Source organism: Stenella coeruleoalba (assembly GCF_951394435.1).
Source record: "Stenella coeruleoalba genome assembly, chromosome: 6".
Classification (NCBI taxonomy): domain Eukaryota; kingdom Metazoa; phylum Chordata; class Mammalia; order Artiodactyla; family Delphinidae; genus Stenella; species Stenella coeruleoalba.
The window spans coordinates 97,256,872-97,283,071 of NC_137151.1; the positions used below are offsets into that span (position 1 = coordinate 97,256,872).

Sequence of the window (26,200 nt, forward strand, 5' to 3'; positions counted from 1 at the left end):
AGAAGCTATTTTGTCCTATACAGGAGCATGCCTGGTAATGAAGGTTACCTTTATTCCTATGTGCATGGAAAATTAGGACACAGGTGGTATCCACATAAAAGTGTAGACATCCATATAAAAGAGGCTTTGCTCTTCCTCTTGGATCTAGCAGAGAACTCCAATCACTCATTTACCTGACCCCCTTCTACCTGCCAAGTACCATACTAGGAGCTTGGAATATCAAGTCAATTGTATTTTAGTTCTCCCATGTTTAGAATGGGAATAATGGTGCTTTTCTCATAGGGTTTCTTGTGATTCTTAAATCATATATGTAAGCACTTTGAACAGTGCCGAGTGCATAATCAGGGCTATAAAATACTTGTTAAATATATTTTTAAATGATGTGACCCATGGTTTCAAGTAGCTTACGGTTTACTTTTAGACAGAGGTAAATAAATCAATGATCTTTTGTGCTGTGTGACCAGTGATGACAGACACCTGGTCAGGTTATTGTGGAAACACCACAGAGTATGGTGGAGAGCCTCATCTGGGAGGCTGGAACTTCATTTTGAAAGCCATAATAGGTAATGAAGAGGTTTTTTTGTTTTGTTTTGTTTTGCGGTACGCGGGCCTCTCACTGTTGTGGCCTCTCCCGTTGCGGAGCACAGGCTCCAGACACGCAGGCCCAGCGGCCATGGCTCACGGGCCCAGCCGCTTCACGACATGTGGGATCTTCCCGGATCGGGGCACGAACCCGTGTCCCCTGCATCGGCAGGCGGACTCTCAACCACTGCGCCACCAGGGAAGCCCATGAAGAGTTTTAAGCTGGAGCAAGACCAAGCCAGATCTGTGTGATGGAAGACCACTCTAGCAGTAGTGTTACGGGTAAATGTCAGGGGACTGGAGTGGAACCCAGAAGTGGATTGGGGCGCTGGCAGTAGACATGTGAGGACCTGGCCAGAAGTAGTGTGGCATTTCCTTGTAATGGGATAATTCCTGCAGAGAGAAATCACTCATATTACAGCAAGTTACTGCCTTCAAGGATCTATTGACATAACCTCTGATGGCTGTGGTAGCAGTGGGCCTCGGCTAAGACATTGCCGAACTGTATTTCTGAGACAGTTATAGCTTTGGTTTGGTCAGAGAATAGAATTTGTAGGGAAAATGAAACTAAGCCAGTGAAATAATATTCAGTGTCAATGTTACATCATTGTAAATGTATGTATGCTTTATAATTTACAAAATTATTTTCCCATATGCTATTTTATGCTTTCTGGTGTCAGATATACTTGTTTCAAATTGAATAGTCTTTCAAAAACGCAGATTAGGCATGCACGATTTAGATAAGAATAACTCGAAGAAAAAGTCATTTGTGTGTGTGTGTGTCCATGCGTTGTAAAACAACCTAACTTGTATCTTCATTTCTAATACTGTACACTCTCCCAAGACTTTCAGAGCCCTTGGGATTGGATAGAATCAAGGAACCATCTACCGATGTACTGGGTAAATGGCAAGCGAAGCCACCCAGCGGACTGGCCTCATCCCTGAAAATTTCCCAGCCAGTTTAACCCAAGTATCTTCTGCTTTCCTCTGGGTATATTATTTTTAATATGTGTAATTCAGAGACAGTGGAAATATTACTGACGAGTATACTGAAGTTTTTATATTTCTGACATTTGTGTTACCCTGATGATTCTTAAAACTTCCTCCCAGTTTCTGTACTTGTTTACTTTTCCTGTAGCTGCCCCCAGGTGCCCTAGGATTAGGGTTTGGTGGCTGCCAGCTGACCTTCCTTGAGACCCTTTGCCCAACCACTGCTGTGGAAGGTGGAGGGCACCGAGGAGAGGGCTCCTCCGGCTTCCTCTGTGTGTATTAGATAATGAGTTGTGAATGTTGTCTCATGAATGTGAGCTATTATTACTCAGGAAAGTAAAGAATGCAGCAAAGCAAACTCGAGATTCTCTTAAGTTTGTCAAGCGGAAACACATCATCTTTGAAATTTTAATTCAAGGTAGTCAAAAGAAAAATATGATTCAGTATAACTTAATGTTAATGAAAAATATGATTCAGTATAACTTAATGTATAATGTACAGTATAATTAAAGGAAGCAAATGTATTTTGGGCTGAAATATGGGTGTTTTTTTAATAGGCATATTTTTTGTTATTATGGGACAATTTAGGCTTCTGCCTCTTTAAAAAGTGATAAGGATAAAAGGGGTTCTTAGTACAATTGAATAAATCATGTTTTATTATTTTCTTTAGAATGCAGCTTAAAGCTGTAAAGTTTGTAAAGGTCCCTATTATCGATTTTCAGTTTGGAGAGGAAATGAAAATTGGTTTTATCTCATTTACTGAATGTCGATTGAAGTTTCTGAGAATCAGAGCTGTTACGCGCTTGTTCTGAGGCTGCTAGATCTGATGGTAGCATCTGATGAAGATGCTAATGTGAGCCCGCTAATTTTTAAAATCCAGATTAAATGTTTTTAGCTGGCTGTCAAAATCCTTTGAAGGCAAAGGGTCCATTTTCAAACCTTTGTTAAAAGTGGCATAAAATTAGCTCAGTAGCCAGTTGTGATTTAGTTACAAGCAGATGCATACATTGAAACGAAATTCTGCAGTGTTTCTCCCAAAGGTCATAATGTGCTTTCTCTACTTGTGAAATTGTTGTAATTTCACAGTCTTACTTAGATTTAATTGTGTCTATTAAGATTTGAGACAAATGATTCCAGCTTTATTTTGTAGGATACTGTTTTTTTTCTTTGTCTTTTCATTCTACTTGATAGTTGTTGCTAACATGGAATATGTATGAAACAGTAAAAAATATATATATATATACGGCAATTAAGCCTTTCTTAGTAGTAAGTTAGTTCACTTGACATGTAATTAAAATGGAGCCACATATCTCTCCGTGTAATTGCTTATCCCAAAAAGATAACTTTTATAAATACAGTTTATTATGTTCTATGAGCATTTGGATCATTCTTTTTTATTCTCTATGTAGACTAAAGATTATAGCATCAGATTATAAAAGCTCAGGCTGTAAGAGTGACAGAATGCTACAGGCTGGCGACGGGGCAGACCACCTCTTGAATATGGAGGGACTCTGCAGTAAATGTGCTTGGTGGCGCTTACTATTAAAATATTTACTTGTCAGTATAGAAAGTAAAGGCATTGCTATATTGCTTCGAGTTATGGTAAAAATAGAACAGACAGCATAAACCATGTATTGCTAGGTGGAAGAACGGCACTGCATGTCTGAAGGTTGTGTGTTCTTGTGTGATGAAGAGCAAAGAAAAGAGAAAAACAAAAATTACCTATTTGATGTGTTTGATCTTGGTACTTTCTCTGTTCCTCTGTCAACCCTGTGATGAAGAGATTAAAGAGAAGCAACAAAGTAAAAACAGAATAGGGATAAACAAGTCAAGTGGGACTCAGTCCAGGAGCCAGGGAATGCTAGCTATGGGAGGAAAAGGAATTAACATTTACCCTTCCGTTGTGTACCAGGCTCTGTGCTAAGCATTTAGGCATGTGAGGAATATTATCAACGACGTTCATATTCTGCCTCCACCCCACTCACCCCCAACACACACCCATGAACACACACTCACTTACACCTTTACCTTGTTTGAGTATAAATATAGGTCTGAGTCCTTGAAGAGATATTGATGATGTGAAATTGTGAAGAGCACGTGGCTCTTTTGATCAAGTCTGTTATTCCGGGTTATGGGTTTTGTAAATTATCCAAAGCTCTTTTATTTCTTTCTGGTCTTTGAGGTGGTGGTTGTTGACTTGTACATTATTTTGACCTTTACAAGGTAAATATGAAAAAAAAATGATTGAACTATTCTTTAAAATAAAGCTTTTGCATAATATATTTTCTAGGTAAATTCTAAATAATTTCAGATGTTCCTTCCTAATACCCCCTGGGGAAGGAGTAGTCAGGGGGTACTTGTAGTTACCAAACTAATGCCTGATCTTTGAATTGGAAACACCATCAGCATTGGCAATTGAGATATAGTTATTGAAAATAATTTGTACATACCACATTAATGTACCTGTTTTCTTGTGTTTTCCTCAGTTCTTTTTAGGAAGTAGGTATTTTCCTGAGAAATACACTCCACCTTGACCTCTCAAGTAGAGGTACAAAACACATGAGGTCATTGCCTTAATTTTACTGACAGTTAAAGAGAAAATCTTTTCATGTTAAATCAAGCATGGGAAGCTGGTAAAATGTAAAATTGACATGAATTTGTAACATAAAAGCTGAATGCTTCAATTTTGAGTTCATGGCATGTCAATTCAAGCTGTGCTTCCACTCAGTTATTCACATTTGTTTTAAAGCTACTTCTGGGGACACATCCAAAAGCTTCACACCAGGTACATCAAAGTTGGAAGAAAGATTGGAAGAAAGCCAATTGGAAGAAAGCAAGCAAGGGGGTGTCTGGGACCAAACTGCTAACGCTGCCCATCTCTCCATCCACCATCCACCCTAGTTCAACTCTTCCACTCCTTCAGAAACCAAATCAGCAGATTGTCCCTTTCAAACATGAACCAGAAAAGGAAAAGAAAACAAATAATCTCCATTTCAAGAGCAGAAGCCATTTCGGCCCCCCACCCCCACCCCCACCCCTGGTGTTGAATAGAAAGTAAGGAATTTCTCCTCCCATCATAACAAAACGGAAGCAACAGTAATAATGATGATGATGTATTGAGTGTCTTATAGGTTTATATTGGTCATTTATACTCATTCATTTAAAAAATTAATTTTAGCGTTTTAAAAACACATGAAAAATCTAGCTATCTTTCATTGCTATATTAGGTTTCATATCCTTTTTTGCATCTTGTCACTTGTTTATTTCAACAAATATATGTTGGGTGCCTACCGTCTCTAATTCACTGTTCTAGGGATACAGCAAACAACAAAATTGACAAAAATCATTGTCTTCTTGGAGCTTATAATCTAGTATACTTTCCTAGGGAGTTTTACAGGGAGGACAGGCAAATAAATAAGACAAATAAGAAAAAAACATAGCATTGAGTGGTGACAAATACTATAAAGAAAAATGAAGGGAGTATGACAAGTGGGGGCAGGGGGAGAGGCGGCATTTCAATTGAGATAGTGCGGCCAGTGAAAGCCTGGCGCTTGATAAAAATGTGAGGGATCGAGGAACAAGCCATGCAGGTATCTGGTGGAAGAGTGTGTCAGGCAGAGAGAACAGCAAATGTAAAGACAGAGAGGGACAAAGAAGATAGCATAGCTGGATAGAATCCTGAGAACAAGGGAGAGAATCATCAGGACATGGGGTCAGGACCTTCACTGGGAGCCCATTACCATACAGGGCATTGCAAGGACTTGGGCTTTATTCCAAGTGAGGTGGAAAGGTATTACAGGGTTCTGATCAGAGGAGAGATGCGATCCGCCTTAGGTTTCAGCAAGATCACACTGGCTGTTGTGTTGAAAGTGGATTGAAAGGGAGCCTGGGTGGAAACAAGGAGTCCAATCACAGAGCCCTTGCAGTAACCCATGGGAGAGGCTATAGGAGCTGGGTCCAAAGAGGTGACAGTGGAGGGGGTAAGAAGTGGTCAAGCCCTGGTTATATTTTGACATTTATTGACCAATTAGATGTGTGTGCGGTGTATGAGAGAAGGGGAGAAAGGGAAGGAAAGAGGGATTGAGGATTACTATAAGTCTTTTGGCCTGAGCAACTAGAAGGATGGATTGCCATTAATTAGGGATGTAAAAAGCTTATGGAAAGAGCTTTGGAAGATCAGTTTTTCAGTTGCTGACATGATAGGATAGGCAATTGACCATATGAGCCTGGATTTCAGGAAGAAGCTCTGGGTTGGAGATTGAAGTATGGAATTTATCAGCATATACTTATATCTTTGCCATGAGACAAATTCAATCACAACACAAATTTAGAGGTATTCACTTTAACGTTTTTAGAGATAAGTGAAAGGAAACTTAATGGAGGGGCCAGGGATTTGAGGACAAAACTGAGAGAACGTGGTGTTCTGGAAGGTAAGTGAAGAAAACCATTTAAGGAGGAAGCAGTGATCAACTGTGCCCTAAAATCAAGCCAGAGACGCGACTTTGAATTTAGCACCGTGGAGACTGTTTTTGGTCTTGATAAGAGCGGTTTCAGTGGAAGAGAGGGGTGAGAGCCTGGCTAGAGGGGCCTCAGGAAAGAATAGGAGGACGGAGATTGGAAACTGTTCTATGGAGAGCTTTCAAATTTGGCTTTAGATGGAAGGTGGGAAATGGGGTGGTTTCAGTAGGGGTGAGTCTTGAGAAGGTTGATTTGTTTTTGGTTTTGGTTTTTTGACGAGCAGGTGAATAGCATATTTGTAAACTGACCTACCTGTGTGTATCTGGGGATTAGATGCCTAAATGCTGATAGAGATCTGTGGGGATGGGAGTTTTGATTGGAAGTAAAGTCTGTTTGAACAGATCATTTTGGATCATGTGGTCTTATGAAAATATCACTGCTGTACTGAGTGACATGAAAATACTGGCAACACATAAGGAGAACAGAAGGGGCACCAGAAGATGGATAGGACAGCAGAAGAGGAAGGCGTCCAAATCAAATATTGCCTGTTTGCCTTTTGCATAAAGTTGAGGTTACTGCAGTCCCTAAGGTGTCAGTGGAAAATCTCCCACATGCCACAGAAGTTTAGTTTAAATGGAACCTTAACAGAAAATTTTTTATAAAGATATAACTCTTTTTTTTTTTTTTTTAAATGTTCAGCTCATCGCTGTGGGAAAGGTAATTTTGAATGGGTTTAAAGGTGGAGTAAGGCCATTTTCATACACTGGACACTTTGGAAATCAGTCTGCCTTCTGTTGAGGGATTAGAACAGTGGTTTATGTTAATTACATATCTCTGTAACACTCTCCACCAGGAACTGTGTCACCAGGAATGTAGGTGTTCTTGATGAATCAAGTAATCCAGCTAACAGAGACCTACAGCATAGGGTTTAAATTAATTATCAGTGTTGACGCAAGTGTAAGTCTGGATATACTGTAGATGTTGAGATGAAGACTGGATGAAGAGTCTCTTATCAGCCAGCACTTGTGGTACCAGTGCCTTTGTCTGGGTGCCACAGATTCAGGAGCTGATTCTCTTCTTTCCAGGAGTAGAGACTTTATTCCATCCATTCATCCAGACATCCAGAGTAGGCTCTGTGGAGATAATTCCTGTCAATCATGAGATTGAGAGACAGACTAGGCAATTAATTAATCAAAGAGATGATGAGATTTGGGGAGCCTCCAGGTCTCACTGTCATCTTTGAGAAAGTCATGTATTTGCCTGTATCTCCAAAGAGCAGAATACACATTTCTTTAGGGCATAACATCCTCCTGGACAAGCTGTAAACATTCCATAATGTAGCCTCTCTTTTCACAGTGCTTTTTTGGGAAAATACAGTATGGTCTGAATCCCTGGATTGGACTAGATTCTAGTACAGATTACTGTTTAGTCTGTCACTTTGGGAAACAAACTCTCGGACTACCCTGTGTTCCCATTAGATAAATAGGTATAACATTGTTACTGCATATGCTCTGACCTTGTGTGAATATAATAGTAGTATGGAAAACAGTGAAGTATTTTAAGGAGAGAAGGTTAAGTAAGAGCCATAGATAATGATTTATTTGTGAGCTATCAAGTTTAAGCTTTTGTACTATACTTCTGAGTGATATCCTTTTTTTCTTTTTGCCATTATTTCAGGCACGTAGGATCTACTAAGATTTAAGGATGTAGCAAGAGGGAAATCTTACACAAAACTGTGTGTAGTACCAGTATAATAAGCCACTTTGCCTTGTTGATTAGTATATTAAAATAAATGTTACAAGTATGTGTTAGAATTCACCAATATGTAAAATTGAAATTATGTCACAGGAATAGTGATGAAAATAACACTTCTATCACATTTTAAAAGTTGATTTTGTTTTCCTTTTCAGGATTTAAAGTGTTAAACTCTTCATTTTGGCCAGATGATTAGAAAGATATAGTTCTCCTGATTATTTTTATACTAGAATAATCTTTCATTATTAATCCATTTAAGTCATCTCAAATCGGTTCATCAGTGCTACCAATTAAAAATAGAAAATGTATGTGCTCAATTTCAAGAATTAAAAATAATACCTTGGGAGTAGCATTTCTTTCCGTGGTGAGAGGATTGTTGGATTTTCCAATTAAAGAAGTCTCCATACTGGAAATGAGTAGTCAATTATGAAGGTTATTTTTGAATAGCCAATTTGCATATCCCTAATTGTATTCATTTCTTTTGAAAGACTGAACTTGGAATTTATGATGTTTTGATTGGTTAACCCTGCACTGGTGTTATTAATACTACTGCCAACAAGGTTCCCCTAAGAATGGGGCTTTGAATGCCTTTCCTAAATAAATGTTTGAATGATAAGTAGGTTTGTTTTATTTAATGAATGGAAATTTCTGAAAATCTACTAGCAGTTTTCTAAATTTGCACTCACTGCACTTTATTGGATTGACAGTAACATCCCTGAGCTGCCTACTGCACTCATACTTGGACATTTCCACATCAGCTGATGAGAGCCATTGGAAGTTCCTATCGTGATGCTGTCTGCTGGCCAGAAACGCCAATGGCTGCGTCTGCCACTTATACAGCAGTGTTTGCCCAATTACTTGATTATTTTATTATATGTTGCCCCTATTTTAAGAAAAATGACTTGGAGATGGACAGTTAAACGTTTTTATATTAATGACGAGAAGCATAGTTCTCATATGAAATAAAATTGAGATGAAGATGGCAATAATTAAAAGTTCTGAGGTTTAGTGTCTTTGGACTTAAACCAATCAACATGGAGTTAGTTATGAAGGAACATAACGAAATTGCAGGCATGAATACAAATACAAACTTAAACCAATACAAATTGGTTTAAGTCTTTGGACTTAAACCAATCAACATGGAGTTAGTTATGAAGGAACATAACGAAATTGCAGGCATGAATACAAATGGGATATCTATGTGTACAAGATAAACACAGATTGTGTGTAAATATACACATGTATGTACGGTTCTACTTATTATGATTGTGTCTGAAAGGCAGTTACAGTTAGGAATTTTATCGTCTTTACCTCTCTAAAACTGGAATGTCCTCTTCTACCATGTAAGTCTGTTGTTCAGATCCTGCATATTCAACTTTCATGTCTGGCAGCACTCTTGAATGAAAGAGATACTGAAGTCCTTTTAGGCATATGAGAAAAGGTGGTGAGGGGAGGTGACGGCCATTTCATTCCTTCCGGAGGGTTAGCCAGAATTGGATCTCTATTTCAGGAATATACAAACAAACCATTAATTATTTCTTGGCCATGGCACTTTTAGGCATAATATTGAATTAAGAGTTGTGCTACAATAATATTAAAGTTTTCAGTTTTAAGAGGTCATTTTTTTTCAAAACCAAATAAAGATCACAATCAGCTAGATACAGGGTCGATGTGATATGCACGTTCTACAAAGTAATTAGTGCTGTTGGATTTGTTTGTAGCTGATTGCTGTGTTTGACGAACAAGAACCACTCCACAAGATCGAGAGCCCCAGTGGAAACCCCGCAGGCCGGCAGAGCCCAGATGCTTTTGAGACGGAAGTGGCTGCCCAACTGGCTGCGTTTAAACCAGTTGGTGGGGAAATTGAAGTAACCCCTTCTGCTCTGAAATTAGGTAGGTGTATTATTTTAGTGGTATGCTTTTCACCTGGTTGAAATACCTCATCTTGCTGGCTATGAGTTTCTTCTACTTTATGACTTACCCTGTTAGTGTTTGCCTTTAAAAACATAAACCTGGTTTGTCTTTCTCTACATTATTTTTTTTATGTAGATCTTTGCAGCTGCTGATGCTCAGGCAATAGATGCAGTGTTTTTCTTGAATTGCAAGTGAATCTGAATTGCATATCCTTGAAGTTACTGGGGAGGAGTTGGACTGTAAATGATGAGCTTCATCCGTAGCATATGAGGACTGCTTAAATTTTTTAAAAAGTCCCTGAAAAAAGTCACTTGGAAAAAGCTAAGGGTTATCAAGGAATCCAGGCTAGAAATAAAAGGTCACTTTCCGTTTTAGCCACCTTTTTCTTCTCCACAAGTTGTATAACTCAGAGTTTGGGGAAAACATTTTGAAGTTAGTTTCTAATTCTGTCCTACTGATTTATTCCAACCTGGTGATTTTGCTCAGAATTGCCTTTTGTTATATTTGTTTTGAAGGTATTGGTAGAAAGAGAAAATAAACATTCTTCTAAAGTTTTAGTGAATTTATGTCTCCAAGATAAATAATGTCAGTTATTGGTGATAACTCTTAAAGATAATTTTAGGTCAGTTTAACAGCATAAAGTTTTGAAAATCCACTAATATTTTGGTACTTAAAACCATTTTTTATTCCCGTTGAATGTATGCATACATTTTGAGACAGCTCTAAGCACCGGTTATAGGTTAATTCTCAGGCTAGAACAGAGGTTTTTTTTCCATTTTGCAAAGGGAAACATATGCTTAAAATTGTAAAAATTTTACATAGTATAATTTTTGCCATTTGAAACAAAATACATTATACAGTTTATTTTACATGCCACAATACTGAATATTTTTATTTTGTACTAGTTTTCTGGAAAGCATCTACAGTGCCCCTTTTAAAATAAACCAAGTGGAAATTAAATGGCCCATCGTCTTCATAATTTTTCTCTATCGTTTGGAAACCAAGCCAGCAGAGCAGTTCTGCTGGAACTCGGTCATTGGAGGGCTTTGTGGCAGCTTCTCCTCATCTGGAGTGAAGTTTGTGGCTTCAGCAACCTCACAGCCCTATCATTCATTTGCATAATGGATGCCTTTTATCCATTATGCAAATAGTATGGGAGGAAAATTAGGCAATAAGGGAAGACGAAAGGAGAAAATTGCTTGTTTTAATATTCTATTTATAAGCAAGCACTGTGGTCTTCAAAAGGCTGAACCTCAGAGTACCCCTGTGCCTGGGAATTTGTTTTTTCACCTTTCTCTTATGAGCTTTCTCAGGGAAAAATGTTTTTCTTTGGCTTTTTCAGCTTTTGTTGAACCATCTGAGCAATATAACGTTCAGCATAGGAAGAAAAGTAAGCTGAGGTTCCCCATCTTTGAAGGTGGACTTTTCTGCTTCTTCAATACTGATTTCGGGTCAGACACAGATAGGAAATAATATTTATTCAGTGGTGACTATATGCGAGGCACAGAACTCAAGGCAGTGCACCGCGTATTCTAAATCCTGTACTCCTAACAATTCATTTATGCCTCGTGATACTTAGTTGGGTTCTATTATCTCCCTAATTTAAGAGATGAGGAAACAGGCCTAGAGTAGTTAAATAGCTCCTCCAAAGTCACATAGCTGTTAGGTGGCAAATTTATGATTTGAACCCTTGCTAGCTCCAGTGTCAGGAACAATTTTTCTGTGCTGTCTTTCATATGCTCTTTGTAAAATAAGACAGTGATATCATTTTCCTGAGAGTCATTTTGTGAATATGTATCACATATTCATATTCTGAATATTAATATTCTGAAAATGCTTAACTCCTTGGCTTCAAATCCCATTTCACCTAGTGTCACAGATGAAATGGTGAGATTGGCCAGCCTTCACTATTTGGTGGTCAGTGTTGCCTTCCAGCCATTCAGTCTAAAACCGTGGCATTATATCCTTTTCCTTCCTTTTCTTCTCATCATCCACAGTTTCTTCAGCCTTCATGTTCCATGACCATTGAAGCAGGCCGGAGCTTTCCCATCAATCAGACTACTACAGAGGCCTCAAACTGACCTTCTTTGCAGGGCCGGCTTTCCCGAATCTCTGCTTCTGCCAGACCTACCTTTCTAAATCACAAAGCTGATTATATAACTGCCCTGCTCAACAACTTCCAGTGGCTTCCCACCGCTAGGAAAACCATGTCCAAACTCATTAGCAAGCTGATGCAGACAGTTCCTCAGAATTAGATGGAGGTATTTGGGCAGGGATGAAGGATGAAGAAATCATCCCTTATCTACTCTCATGGTTCTATCAGACTCAGTACTTTACATTTCTGGAACTTTAAAAGCAAAGAAAAAAGTATTTATTGAGTTTCTCAGATAGAGGAATTAAAGACAGAAGCAAAGCCACCAGCTTTGGTATCTGCCCATTCTGTTTTCCTTTCATTGCCCTCAAGGCAGGGTGTGGTCATGGCTTGGGCTCGTAGGGATGGAGGGATATGCTTGGCAGCAGACGCAGTATCCATGAATGGCTCTTCTGGGAGGTGACCTGGTTGTGCTGCCAGGCCCACCCTGAGACCTTCTTTAGACAAAGAATGGGAGGGGGTAGTCAGAGGAGGAGTAGCATGTGTGTGTCAGCGATTCTTCACCACAGGGGGCATATAAAATGCCAAGCCCCAAAGCCCCAGCCCATCCTCTCTGCTCCCCACTCAGCTCTCAGAGGCCACTGGAACTGGTTCTACTTCTCATGGGACTCATTAGCCCAGGCTGGTACAACACACGCGGGGCTGATTCTCCCTGGTTCTCTCGCTCTTGAGATCCATCCAAGACGATGGGGAATTTAACCATAATCGGTTTGCATGCTTATCTTACTTAAGATAATCTGTTACCATTTAACAGATATTGGGAATCTAGATGTTCTTACTATTAGGTCATGTTAATCACCAAAAATGTAGGTTTTACTGATACTGAAATAAAAATGCACTCAACATTCAGTATAATTTTTGTATCTTTCTCCAGCACAAGTTAGTCATCATCAGTATCCTGTTAAAAACTGACAGCCTTCCCGCCCCCCTCCATACATGCAGATAGCGGTTGGGCCCACCTCTTTTCTTTATCTTCCAAGTTGAAACACTTATACACAGAATATGCAGGAAGCTCGTATTCAGGGGCTCTTCATGATCTATCCCCTTCTTGTCTGCCCACTTTTATTACTAGCCACTCTTCTACAATCACCTTAACCTGCAGCTACCACAAGCCACTTGGCATTCCCTAAATTTGCTACTTTCTTTCAAACCTTTGTGTCTCTGTAGTTAGTGTTCCCTTCACCTGGCTCACCCCTTTGCCTCTTTTCTACTTGGTGAAATTGTATGCACCTTTTAAACTCCAGCTCAAATATGCCTTTATTTGTGAAACCTTGTCCAAATCTTTAAGATAGTACAGTAAGTGTACCATAAATGCATTTCTTAATTCTTCAACAATGAAGGGATACAAAGATGAAGAAATTTTCTACTGACCAAAAGGGATTCATAGTTTTGCACCCTGTAAGCTAATGGGGTATATATATTTTTACATTTGCAAGACGAATTTTAAATCAACTGGGCAAACACATAATTCCAACTTCATCTAAATTATTTCCTACCATTTATTTTGTAATGGATTTTCTAATGTAATGCTAAACGACTAAGCCCTGACTCAGCCCTAACTAGCAAATCATTCTAACACTTCAAGATTATAATGTTTCTTTAGTTGGCCAGTACATATTACTGTGTAGACTAGAGATTGCTAACCTAAGAGTCTATTTAAGAGAAGAGACAGGGTAGAACAAACACCAGGTAGAATAGCAAAGAATCATATTCACAGAGCCCATTTAGACTTTAAAATCACCTAGCTCAGGAGTTTTCCAGGTCTCCTTTGAGGAGCCCTATGGTACTTCCTAACACGTTTTGGGATTTCAACAAATATTTGATTCTAGTTAATTAATAACATTTATTGAACACTTAAATTGTAGATGCTATTTTAATACATTCACACTCACTCTTTGTACACATAAGATTGGTTATACTAGCAGGGAAGAAAGGGATGCAGAAGGCTGTTGAGTAGGCAATAGAGAATCCTAATACTAATCCTAAATCCTACAGCAAAGAAACCTACCTTCACTCAAAAGAATTGTTACACCTCTTAGAATAATTTCTGTGAAAAGCTGATCTGTTAATAGACAATTCCATAGAATTTCATAAGAGCAATTTTCTAGACAATTAACATTATTTTACAAGTGACCAAGTGAAAGCTTAGACTCAGTGTGTGCTGTGATGTCAAATAACTAGTTGGTTAAAGGAGTAGAATTGGAACCTGCATTTCTTGGCTTTCAGCTACATGACATCTTTTGGATGAATTGTAGGTTTCAATTATCTGTACCTTTTAATACTATATGGGGTAAAATAACACCTTATATCCTTTTGGAATGAGATAGAGTGTAAATTAATGAATATATACTATGAATAGTTGTAAATAAAAAGCTAATAAGGAAGTACCAGAAAATTAATATGGAGAAAATTTCTTTTAAATCCTTCTGTGTCAGAAATGAATTTGCTTCTATTTCTTCATCCCATGTGTATGCACACACATGCACTTACACGCATGTGTGTATGTTTGGGGAAAAATTGCACTGAAACAAACATGCTAATATTTGGGATACCTGGTAATTTTTCTCCCATATTGTGGATACTGTTGTCCTTTTTGACATTTCAAGTATCTTCATGTAGAGCCTTCGGTAAATAAGACAAATTAGTGAGGACGATTAGTTTGATGTTTGGAAGAATGAGAGTCCTTTAGCCTTTCTCCAGCTAATCCTTATGCTGCCTTTATGATCAGTGGTAACTGACCTTCTGCTGTTCCCCAAAATACTTCATGAGGCTGTAGTCCAAGGTTGACCCAATCCTTGTCCCTTGAGAACCAATGATATGGAGCCAGTCCCAGACCCTACAGTATTTGATCTAGCTGTGTATCCAGACAAGTCATTTAACCTATAGCTATCACATTTTTCCAACCAAAGAATAAATCAGGACACATTTAGCATTCTATAGAGTGAATATTCTTAACTGAGATTATACAGGTTACTTCCTTATGAGCCACTGCCATATCTCCCTGGGCCATAGTTTTCTCATCGATACTATAGGCCTTTCTTGCTCTAATGGGCTATGATTGTCTCAGGAGAATTTCATTAATTCCAAGCTGAATTTGAATCTGACTCCATGCCCCTGTCAATTTCCATCCTATGGCCCCAGTTAATTCGTAGTTTTATTTTGAAACTTTTGGTAATTTTTCCTCAGTATTCTTGACTGAAATTTGCTATTTTGGGTTAAGGTTCCACGGGAAAATATGTCTTTAGTTATAATTATTTAAGCAATGCAATTTAAACAGTGTATCAGGATAAAAAGTACTTTCAGCTTCGTTGTTGCCACTCTTGTGATCTATATTACCCAGATATAAAGCAATCTGATTAAAGTTTGGAGTTGAAATGGTATTAGCTTTATTCTCCTCTTGTGTGTTAAACTTTGAAGATGAGATACTTTCTGTTTGAAAATGATTCTTGTTTTTGAGACTTGAAAGCCGAAAGGTGCCTCAGATGCTTTATTGTTTCCATGTGTGTTTGTGCTTCTTCAAAACTGAAAGGAAAATTATGATTGTATGTTTGTTATAATATAATTATTTTCAAAACATTGAGTTCTCCTCTCTTTATTTTCAGTAGTTCCCAGATCATATGGTATAGCCATAGATTAGTGTTGGAAATTGTGACCATTTTCTATCTGATTTTGACTAATTTACTGAATAAGGGAAACATGTGGGATCGTTTGTCTGAATTTTTAAAGAAACCAAATCCCTTTATGGCGCTGATCTTTGGGAAGAAAATAAAGCAGGGGGAAGTTTATTCCTTTAATTAGCTTCAGTGTGTAAGTAGCTGCTGTGCCCATAATGTGAGTTTAAGTATTGGCATCTGATCCTAGACAAACACGGTCACACCACACACATAGCAGAACGAAAGCTCAGGGCTGGGCCAGGCTTCTGGCAGAGCCTTTGAATTCTGACTACAAAGCACCCAAGCCTGTGAGGGTTCCTTGTTACTGGAAGCTCTCTGCTGTGGGCAGTGAAACCCCAAGTTGAAATGACCAGGGAACTGAGGTCATTTGCTTGGATGAATCCATAAGTCATCATTCGGTCAGAGTTTCATCCTATTTGTTTCCTATTGAGTCTGATTATTCAAAAGTTAACAGCTATAGAATCGTTTTCCTTTCTCTTCTTTTGTCTTCCTTGGGAGCCTGGTATTTTCTCCCATGTAGGCTTAGATGAATGATGTTGTAATTAGCTATGGTAACCTTGCCAGGCTATCGTCGATCAGTCATAGCCACGTAGTCTATAAAGTGTGTGCATGCTTTTCTGGTATGACGGTAACTAAATCAGGACTAAAGGGGTCACAGTGTTCTAACCCATTTCTGGCACCATTATTCTTTTGCTATTGTTTTGGGTTTTATTTTAGTTTGTTTTCAGAGTAGATGAAAAGTTGCTGGGGAGGGAGGTGGTACAGGGAAAGTCAGGTTATACATCGAATATTTTTTTAAAAAATTAATACTCTGGAAAAGGGCCTGAGGTACTTGATTAAATGAAAGAATAAAATGAATATCTAAAGACAAGCAACTCCTAACAAATATTAAAAGGTAATTACTACACAGGAATAATTTGTGTTTGTGTTAGTGAAGTACAAATGTGAATGATAGTTCAAATATGACGCTTTCAATATACCCGGGATTGCGTCCCGAGTAATTGCAGATGAATGGTCAGCATAAACACACTTCATAGACAAGCAATCAGTTCAGATAACATTTTGTAAAAATAGCATGATGAGTTTTTCTTGAAGATATTCTATATTCTTATAAGGGTCTTTTCAGTGATATTTATTAAGTTATCAAATGTTAAGCAAGGAAAAATAAAAAATTAACATCATCCTAACAGAACTATTTTCATTTTTCTATTTCCTATCCAGTTTATCTTTGCATTTTAATCTTAATTCAATTCTTTTTTACACCTGCTCAGTTTTCCTTTTGTCTCTTTTTTAAAAATTGTGTGTACTATATTAATGGCTAAATTCAGTACCTAAATTGGTACTAAGTTGGCTGTACTCTAATAAAAACTATTAAAGGAAATTTGCATTTAGCCATTTACCCCAAAAATGTAAGACAGTGTATGAAAACCAAGCTTTCCTTCTTGTTCTTTTCCAGCTGTATTTTCTAAGTTGATGATACGACCTCAAAAAACAAACCAAAAAAAACCCCATTGAGTTCACCAGCCCCCTTTGGCCTCTTGCTGATGCTGGACCCACACTGAGACAGTCTGCAAATCCTCTCATAAACAAACGGAATGAAAGGTCACCTTCCTACTGCTCACTTGATATTAGACCCCTGGGTTTTCAAGCCTCTTTTGCAGATTGCTTTTAATAGTAAGCCCAGTGAAGCTCTCTTTGCAGAGGCCTAGTCCCTCGCTAGTAAAAACATTTTCAGCCACGCTGTCATACTCACCTCCTTGTAGTTCCCTGGACCACTGATAATTTTTGGTTTGCCCTTTTAATAGAAGAAACTGTCATCCTCCTCTCCCCTACCCAACATACACACACATAGTCTTTCCTTCCTCCCTTCCCCACCCATCATTACAACTCCCATTGGCCTTTCTTGTAACCACTTCCCAACTCTCTGCTATTCAGGTTCTCTGAGGCAGTCAACAGGGCCAGGTAGAATGGCCCTCATTCTCTAAATACAACTGCTGCTTTTTAGAACCTAGTTGGGTTTTACATGTCTGTTACAGAATACTTTCAAATTATTTATCTGTATTAAATTTTTCTTAATATTCAAATTTTTATAAATATAAATCTTTGTAGCCATAAAATAGATTATATTTCTCATAAATTTCTAATGACACCTAAACAAATTATTTATAATAAACATGCTGATTTTCTTTTGCAATTTGAAGTTCAAGAATCTTGCTAACAATTCAAAATATGGTAATACCTCTTTTGCACTAACAAGTTAAATGTAAGGTTAAGCCTTTAGGACTTTTTCTTTGTGTGTGTGTGTCTGTGTGTGTATGCGCACACATGGATTTGTTCTTTTTTTTTTTTTCTCTTTCCGCCCAGATGGGCAGGGCAAAAAAAAAAAATCCACTAATTTAATTATTTACAGAAGATCCATCTTAAGGACAAGTCACTCAGAGTTGGACATGCTTTTATGACTGGCTCAGGATTTTCTCATTTGCTTTATCTGATAAAGCCATGTGATGAATTACGACCCCATATACACACATTGGGTTATTTCCTTGCTCTCTACCCATGTTGAAATTTTACTAAGATCTTGATTTGGCCCAATGAAAGTGAAAAAATACCGAAACAGCTTGATCTGTTCATTCTCACATCCCAAGGTGATAAGGAAAGGTGGCAGCCTTTGCTTAGCAATTGCCTTAAGAAAAGCTCTCTCTCGTGTTTACCCTTTTTTTAATGTTTACCGGATAAAATAAGACAGCCTCCCAGATATCAGTGCCACACCCTGTCAATTTATCATTGAAACAATGCATCCATCGTATGGTACATACAAAATGATATTCATTTTGTTTGTTCGTAGGCTTAATGAGAAAATCTTGATAGCTATCAGAACATACAGGCGACCTTTTAAAAATACCAGAAAAGTTCTGATTACTTTTTAGTATAAATATGACTCTTTGTTAAATTCCTGAAACTCCTTTACAGATGGAAGAAATTTGGGGCTTTATATATTTCTTTTCTGTGCGTAAAATTGAAGTACAGGAAATTATGTGGTACATCTTGCTTATTTTCTTTTTGTTTATATGGAAGACTTGACTGTGATTACTTAATGCATGTGTATGGAATATGCCATGATCAAGGAAAATAAGTGGGAGTAGGGATTTTGCCTTACCACAACCTATTTAAAACCATAACACTAGTATTTGGTGTTTTAAGATAATATTGACTAAAGAAACCATTACTTCAATGTCATGTTTCTTGAAACTGTTGATAAGAATGGCGTTTCCATATCCTTTTGCACTATATGTTCTGAAAAATGGCATGGATAACAGCAAGCTGAATGGCTTTGTGTCATCTGGTTCTGCATAATTGTGATGATCAATTAAACTCTCCTTGTGTTTTTAAAACAAATAGACTTTCGGTCCCGGAGATCTGAAAGCATGAGGCAAAGTTCTTATTTTAGTCACAGTTCAGGAGTAATGTCCTTTGACCTCATGACTTTAGTCTGATGTTACAGTTAACTGCCCTTATGGCAGAGAGTTCAGCATTTGCACAGCTGGCATCTGCTCTTTTCAGATGATTGTGCTTAAGAATATAGCAGTGGAAATCAGTCTGTCCGATCAGTCTGTCGGAGCCAGTGCTCCGGTGGTGTGACTATCACTGACTTCAGTTACTCAAGAGTTATTTATTACTGGCCCAATAGATGAAAAGTATTAGCTAGGCTACCAGAGTAATATAAAATAATACAAGTCATGAACTCATTCTCAAGCAGCTTACAATCTAGTTGACTTAAGATAAATTGCTAAGTGAGTCTCTTAACTTGGTTAGGTTTCCATTTTTATAATTTACAACTGTTGTTATAATAATACAGAGCATGCAGTTAGAAACCCTTACAGTTAAAGAAAGATCTTACCACGTAAATAAATTTAGACGTGCACAAAAGCTTCTGTGTGTGCCATTTGTCATGTGGGACATCTCCTTATCGCCTGGTTAATTGTCTTTGGGTCTTTGGTTGATAGAGAGGCTCATGGAAATAGTTCCAGTTTGTGTTGCTACAGTTTTTATTGACTCTATTTTGGGCAGTGCTAGTTTTATCTCCTATTAGGTGACCAGAAATAACTAGGATCCCTAGTCTTTCCACTACCACCAACATCCTGAGCTGCCCAAGTGAGGTCTCCAAGGACCTAATGGGTTGATGGATGAATATTTATTTATCTATCCATTCATCTGTCTAGCCTTTTCACCAAAGATGCTCTCGTCAAATGTACTCATTTAATCCTAGGTAGTGAAGTTGGAGACCAGACTTCTTCCCTGGTGAGTTGAGCTAATGCACTGTTCAGAAGAATTAGATATGCTCTAGCCAGGAGGTAGAGTTCACTGACCCACCCTTTCTTTTTCACTGAGGACCATATAAATTACCGATTAGACCCCAACAGTGATCTTTTCTTCTCCAAATCTATAGGCTATACCTCAGCCTAATTTATGTACACTATACAGAAAGTTTAAGCAAGTGCTATTTTCAGTCCCTCTGTTCTTCTGACTCACAATACCATTCTCCAGGTGACTGCTTGGATTGTCTAAACATGATTGTCATGTGAATTCTTCTACACTGTGGGCTGCACTGAGAAGGAGCATTTTGACCATGTTGGAAGATTTCCTTAAAGAAGTTTACAGAATGAGTTTTGTGGGGTTTTTTCCCTTTTCAGACCTTTTTGAAAACTTACTCAAAAATTAATTTTCTTTAAAAGACCTTCCTCAACTGCCTTCTTAATGCCCTGTTTTGAAAGATAGTGTTTTAGCATTTGTTGGGTAGTTGTCATCAATTTGATATAATATTCTGTCTTTTTAAGGTGAAAAGTTATGTGAGGTTAAGCAGAATTCTTGTCTGTAATTCATATCTTCTTAAAAATTAGTTGTTTTCTCTGTATCCAAAATGTAACCTGAATATATTTGACTTAATATCTTAAAGAAGCAAGAGGGCAATGCATTATTTCCAGAAAAAAAAAGCAAGGGACGGAGAAGGATATACATTATATATTACATATTTACTTTATAACAGTATAGTATAGAAATTAAGAGTACCAAGTCATGGAGCAAGACTGCACAAGTCAGATACAACTCTGTCCTTTACAAGCTGGGTGATCATAGGCAAGTATTTAATATCACCTTGCCTCAGTTTTCTCATCTGTAAAATGGATAATATTAGTAATGATCAAATGGAGTTGTTGTGAGCATCAAAAGCACTCGTATGGGGCTTCCCTGGTGGTGCAGTGGTTGAGAGTCCACCTGCCGATGCAGGGGACACGGGTTCGTGCCCCGGTCCAGGAAGATCCCACATGCCGCGGAGCGGCTGCGCCTGTGAGCCCGCTGAGCCTGCGCATCCAGAGCCTGTGCTCCAAAACGGGAGAGGCCACAACAGTGAGAGGCCTCGTATGTATGTAGATATAAAATAGAATAGTGCCTGCCATATAATAAGAGGTAAATAAGTACTAGTCACTATTGCTGTTTTCATCATTGTACTTATTACTGATCATTTGGAAGAAAATTATACAATCTCCCTGAGTTTATATAATTGATACTTTGATCTAACCTTTCTTCTCCCTTTTTCACATTTTTAACTTTCAGCCCATAACAATATATTCTCTCTTTTTCATAAATGTAGATTCTGGTCATCTTATGCCTTCTTCTAAGCCACAACATTAAATGAATTTTTCCTCTCTTCAGGCTTACAAGATACATAGTAAAATGGTTTGTTGCAGCCAAAACAATACCCAGGGACATTAATCAGAGTAATTTAATTGCTGCAATACCTTTGCGCTTGTTTTTAGAGATTTGTAGAACGGTAATTGCTTTGATTCTTTTTATCCTTATTTAACTCAAGTACTTACTTTTATGTCCTCACCCTGATTTAGCATATTGTTCATAAGGATTTTCTTTTAGAATTGATAAGTGCATGCTGTTCATATTTGACAATACCTTTACACAAGGGAATAAGAATACATTTTTGGTGTTGTTACCCTCATCCAACTGGTCTAGAATACTGTATGAGTTGGGGTGCCAGCAGGAAACAGATGGCATGCTCAAAGATGTAATTGAAGAGAATTTAATAATGGGATTATTTATGAAAGTGAGGCACTCAAGTTCTGAAAAAAATGAGATCTCTTACTAGCCCAGGCTTGAAAAGAGAGACAGTTCTTACCAATCTAGTAAGAACTGCAGATGTGGGAGAGAGGAATTACAGGATCAGAACCTGTGACCTAAGCTTGTCCAGTTACTATGTTCAAAGGTGGAGCTGGCAGAGATGGGCGTAAACATCCTCACACCCATCTCTTCCTACACTCTTATTTCCTGCTGTTGCTTCCTCATGGCCAAACCCTACAGGTAGCCAAAGGGAAACTGGTCTGTGTGATGTGCTGAGTTACTGAGTGGAAGTCAGCCTCCTGGAACCAGAACAGGGCTTAAGAAACTGGGGAGTGGCTCCCGGGAGCAACATGGAGATCACACAACACAAATACTTAGTCTGTGTGTCTCTGAGGTGACTTTTTATAAGGTGAATAATGCTTTAAAATTAAGGAACAGTTGATTATATGTTTGGCGTAGAACTCATCTACTGGAATATAGAAATCCTTAAAATCTACTTTTTTCTTCAAGGTGTTCACAATTCAGTGCCATAATTCCCTCATCCTTTTCTTTTAAATTGAGACATAACATGGGTGATATTTCTGTCTACCACACACTGAAATGTAGTGTCTACCTTTAAATAATATTTCTGTTGTGCTGACTATAATTCAACTACCTTTTTTAACTCAATCAGTAAAGCACAGCGGCTTTCAGTTCACAAAAAAGTGCATTGAATATAATTTTTTTGTGTCTCTTCCTTCCCAAACTTTTATAGAAATGACATTTTAAGTAACAATAAAGCGGGGGGGCTAGGGTAATAAAAACACTGGAAGTGAGAAGGGGGAAAAATGGAAAGTGAATAGAAGCAGATTAATAGATGGCTCAGACTTTGGGGTGCTCTCAGGAAACCCTTCCTCCTTTTGGCACAGAGGGATGGCTTGGGGTGGAGGTGGACAGCCTTGCTCCCTGCTTCTTGTGCATGTTTGTTACAGTGATACCTGTCAGCAAATGTGCTTTACCATGTCACCTGCCTAATTCAGAGGACTTTGTTCAGGGAAGACCCCGGTATTGGCAGGAAAAACTGAAGCTACTTGTTGTCCTTAAGCAATTGAGTATTTCATTCAGAAATATAAATGGGCAACCACCACTGACCAGACATTTAAGGGAACAACGACTCAAAATATGGCACTAGGATAGAATTGACTAGACAGTCTTGGAGAAGAACAAAAAAGCCGGAGGACTACCTTACCAATTATCAAGATTTATAAAATTATAGTAGTTGATTCAGTGTGATTTTGGCACAAGGACAGATGAATGGCACAGGATAGACATTTCCAGCAACAGACCTTCACAGATACAGCCATTTGTTTTATGTTAGATTTGATACTGCTGTGCAGTGGGGAAGGGATGGTGCCAAGTCATTTCAGTATCTGTAGAAAAAAAAAAAATCCCAACCACACACCTTATACAAAAATCAATGCTAGACAGATTGTAGATCTAAAGATGAAGAAATAGAAAAAATAAAAAACACACCAAAACAAAAAATAAAATAAACATACACAAACTATGGAAGGCAACATAGAAGAAATGGGACTATATGCATAGCTTTGGAGTTAGGCTTATTTGTAAAATCGGGCATAAGTTATTCCTACTCATAGGAATAATTTGGATAAATTGGATTATGTCAAAGAACTTCTGTTGATAGAAAGATACAATTAAAATAGTGAGAAAGAAAAGCTATAGACTCTGAGAAGATATTTGTAATACATATAACCAACAGAGGGCCATGCCCAGAGTACATAAAGAACTCCCCAAAATAAGAGAAAAGCAGACAACTCAACAGAAAAATGGAAAAGAACTCTAATATGACACTTCACAAAATAGCCAGTAAATATATTAAAAAGATGTTCAACTTCATTAATCTTCACGGAAAGGACATTAAAACCGCATTGCAAATTTGACATCAAAATAAATAGCGTAGTATTGGCTTATAACCTAAAATATAAAGTAAATTTACATGAGTCTATAGTGGTAGAAATAAATGATTGAACAGCTAATGGTGGTAGTGGTGGGAAGGAAGAAATCTTTCTTAACAGAAGAGTTCTGTAGATAATACATGTAGGTACTCCCCTTTGTGTGTGGGCTGGGCTTGGTGACTCACTTCCAAAAATAGCATATGGAAACAGAAAAGTAATAAGAGTACAGAAAAACCTGGCCAACACTACCTGAACCAGCTAATCAAGATTACCATCACCAGGGAGAAGTCAGCTGAGGTCATGTCCCCGATACACTGTGATGAGCAGAGCATTTCACTGTGGTGCTGCCCTTCCCGAAAATCCATAACTCCAGCCTGATCTTGAGAAACACATTGGACAAGCCTAAATTGGGGGCTTTCAACAAAATGCTCGACCAGTTCTTTTCACAACTGCCAAAGTCATGAACAACAAAGGAAGGCTGAGAAAAATTCCCAGACCAGAGGAGACTTGATGACTAGAAAAAATGTGGTGTCCTGAATTGACCCTGGAACAGAAAAAGACATTAGTGGGAAAATTGGTGAAATCCAAATGAAGTCTGTAGCTTAGTTAACAGTCATGCAGTAATGCTAACTTATTAGTTTTGACATAGGTATCATAGTTATGTAAGACGTTAACATAGAAACTGGATATTCTCTGCACGATCTTTACAACTTTTTATAAGTTGAAAATCCAAAATAAAAAGGTGGTTTAAAAAAATCTTTAATGCAAGAACACTACAGACCTACCAGAAATTACTAACATGAGAAAGACAGTATCAAATGTTGGTGAGGCTGTATAGTAAACTAGACAGACACTGCTAACTCGAGGTTAAGTTGGTTCAACGTTTTTGGAAAACTGTTGAGCAGTATCCACTAAAGTTGAACCTGAACACTGCCTGTACTCTGCAATTCTCATTCTAGTTAAACTAGGTAATTTCTCAGCAGAAAAGAACATATATATTCACCAAAAGACATCACAGCATACCTATTCCTACCAATCCCCAAACGAAAACAGCTCATGTGATAAAATGGTAAATAAATCCTGGTGTATTCAGACAATGGAATGCTTTACAACAGTTGATTTACCTGTTGCAACCAAAACAGATAAACACTATAGAAGAAACCCACAAAATATTGTAGAATGTGTAGGCCTGTTAGTATCCTTGTCTTCCACTGTGGGATGGTGAGAGATTCAGGCTAAACTTGATGGGGCAGGCAAGTGTAGATACTAAAAATAAAAATGGCTATCGAAAATTGATTCATTCGACAAATATTTATTGGACACTTAACTATATGCCAGGCATTTTTGTAGGTGCTGGGAATATAGCAGTAAAAGACAACAAAAATACAAAAATTTCCTGCTCGCATGTAGCTTTCATACTACTGGGAGAAGACAAACATAATAAATGAATTATTTATATAGTATGTTAGAAAGTGATTCTAGTTTTGGAAGAATGCTAAAGCAGAATAAGGAGAGCTGAGGGTGTTCAGTGAGAATGTGCATCCGGCGTTAAACAGAGTTGCACCAAAGTGAAAACTTGAAGGGGGTGAGGAAGTAAAAGTAGTGAAGATTGTTTAGAGGAAAAGAGGGAAGGGTATTGTAGACGACGAAAAGTCCTTATCCTTCACAGCAGGGAATCAACGCTGCGTGTATATATGCAGTTAGACACCAAAAGAGTAAACAATGGAAGTGTTATAAAAGAATATAAGATAGTAGCTTCTGGGAAATTGTACCCTATGGTGAAGGGGAGAAAGGAAAATTGTATTTCTTTCTGCATTGTTTGAATTATTGTGATGGTTGAATTGTTTTTAGAAAATATGAACAACAAAACAACCCAGTTAAAAGATGGGCCGGGGATCTGAATAGACGTTTTTTGAAATAAGACATACAGATGGCCAACGGGTATGTGAAAAGATGTTCAACATCACTATTCATCAGGGAAATACAAATCAAAATCACAGTGAGATGTCACCTCATAACTGTTAGAATGGCTGTTATCAAATAGACAGGGAATGACAAAGTTGGAGAGGATGTGGGCACTGTTGGTAGGACTACAAATTGGTGCAGCCACTACGGAAAACAGTATGGAGATTCCTCAAAAAAAAAAAAAAAAATGAGAATAGAACTACCATGTGACCCAGCTATTCCACTTCTGGTATTTAACCAAAGAACACATAAACATGAATTTGAAAAGATACATGCACCTCTGTGCTCATTGTTTGCAATAGTCAAGATATAGAAACAGCCTAAGTGCTCACAAACAGGTGAATGGATAAAGAAGACGTGGGAGGTTATACATACATATGATGGAATGTTAGCCATGAAATGAAGGAAATCCGTGGGGCAACATGGGTAGCGTAATACCTGAGGATATTATGCTGAGTGAAATAAGTTGGATGGAGAAAGACAAAGACCATATGATTTCACTCATATGGAATCTAACAAAAAATACATAAAAAATAAAATAAAAACAAACTCATAGATACAGAGAACAGATCAGTGGTTACCAGGGGTTTTGGGGGAGGCGAGCAAAATGGGTGAAGGGGGTCAACAAC

The 26,200-nt window shown here is 38.0% G+C and overlaps 1 protein-coding gene across 2 annotated transcripts in view; it reads left to right on the forward strand.

Moving 5' to 3' along the window:
• The window catches only part of PARD3B (par-3 family cell polarity regulator beta), a 1,038,680-nt gene that overhangs the window by 371,474 nt on the left and 641,006 nt on the right, over positions 1-26,200 (forward strand). For both annotated transcript variants that reach the window (XM_079924321.1, XM_079924322.1), the window contains exon 3: positions 9,507-9,678. In XM_079924321.1, coding sequence (XP_079780447.1) covers positions 9,507-9,678 — 172 coding nt within the window. The remainder of the gene's footprint in view (positions 1-9,506; positions 9,679-26,200) is intronic.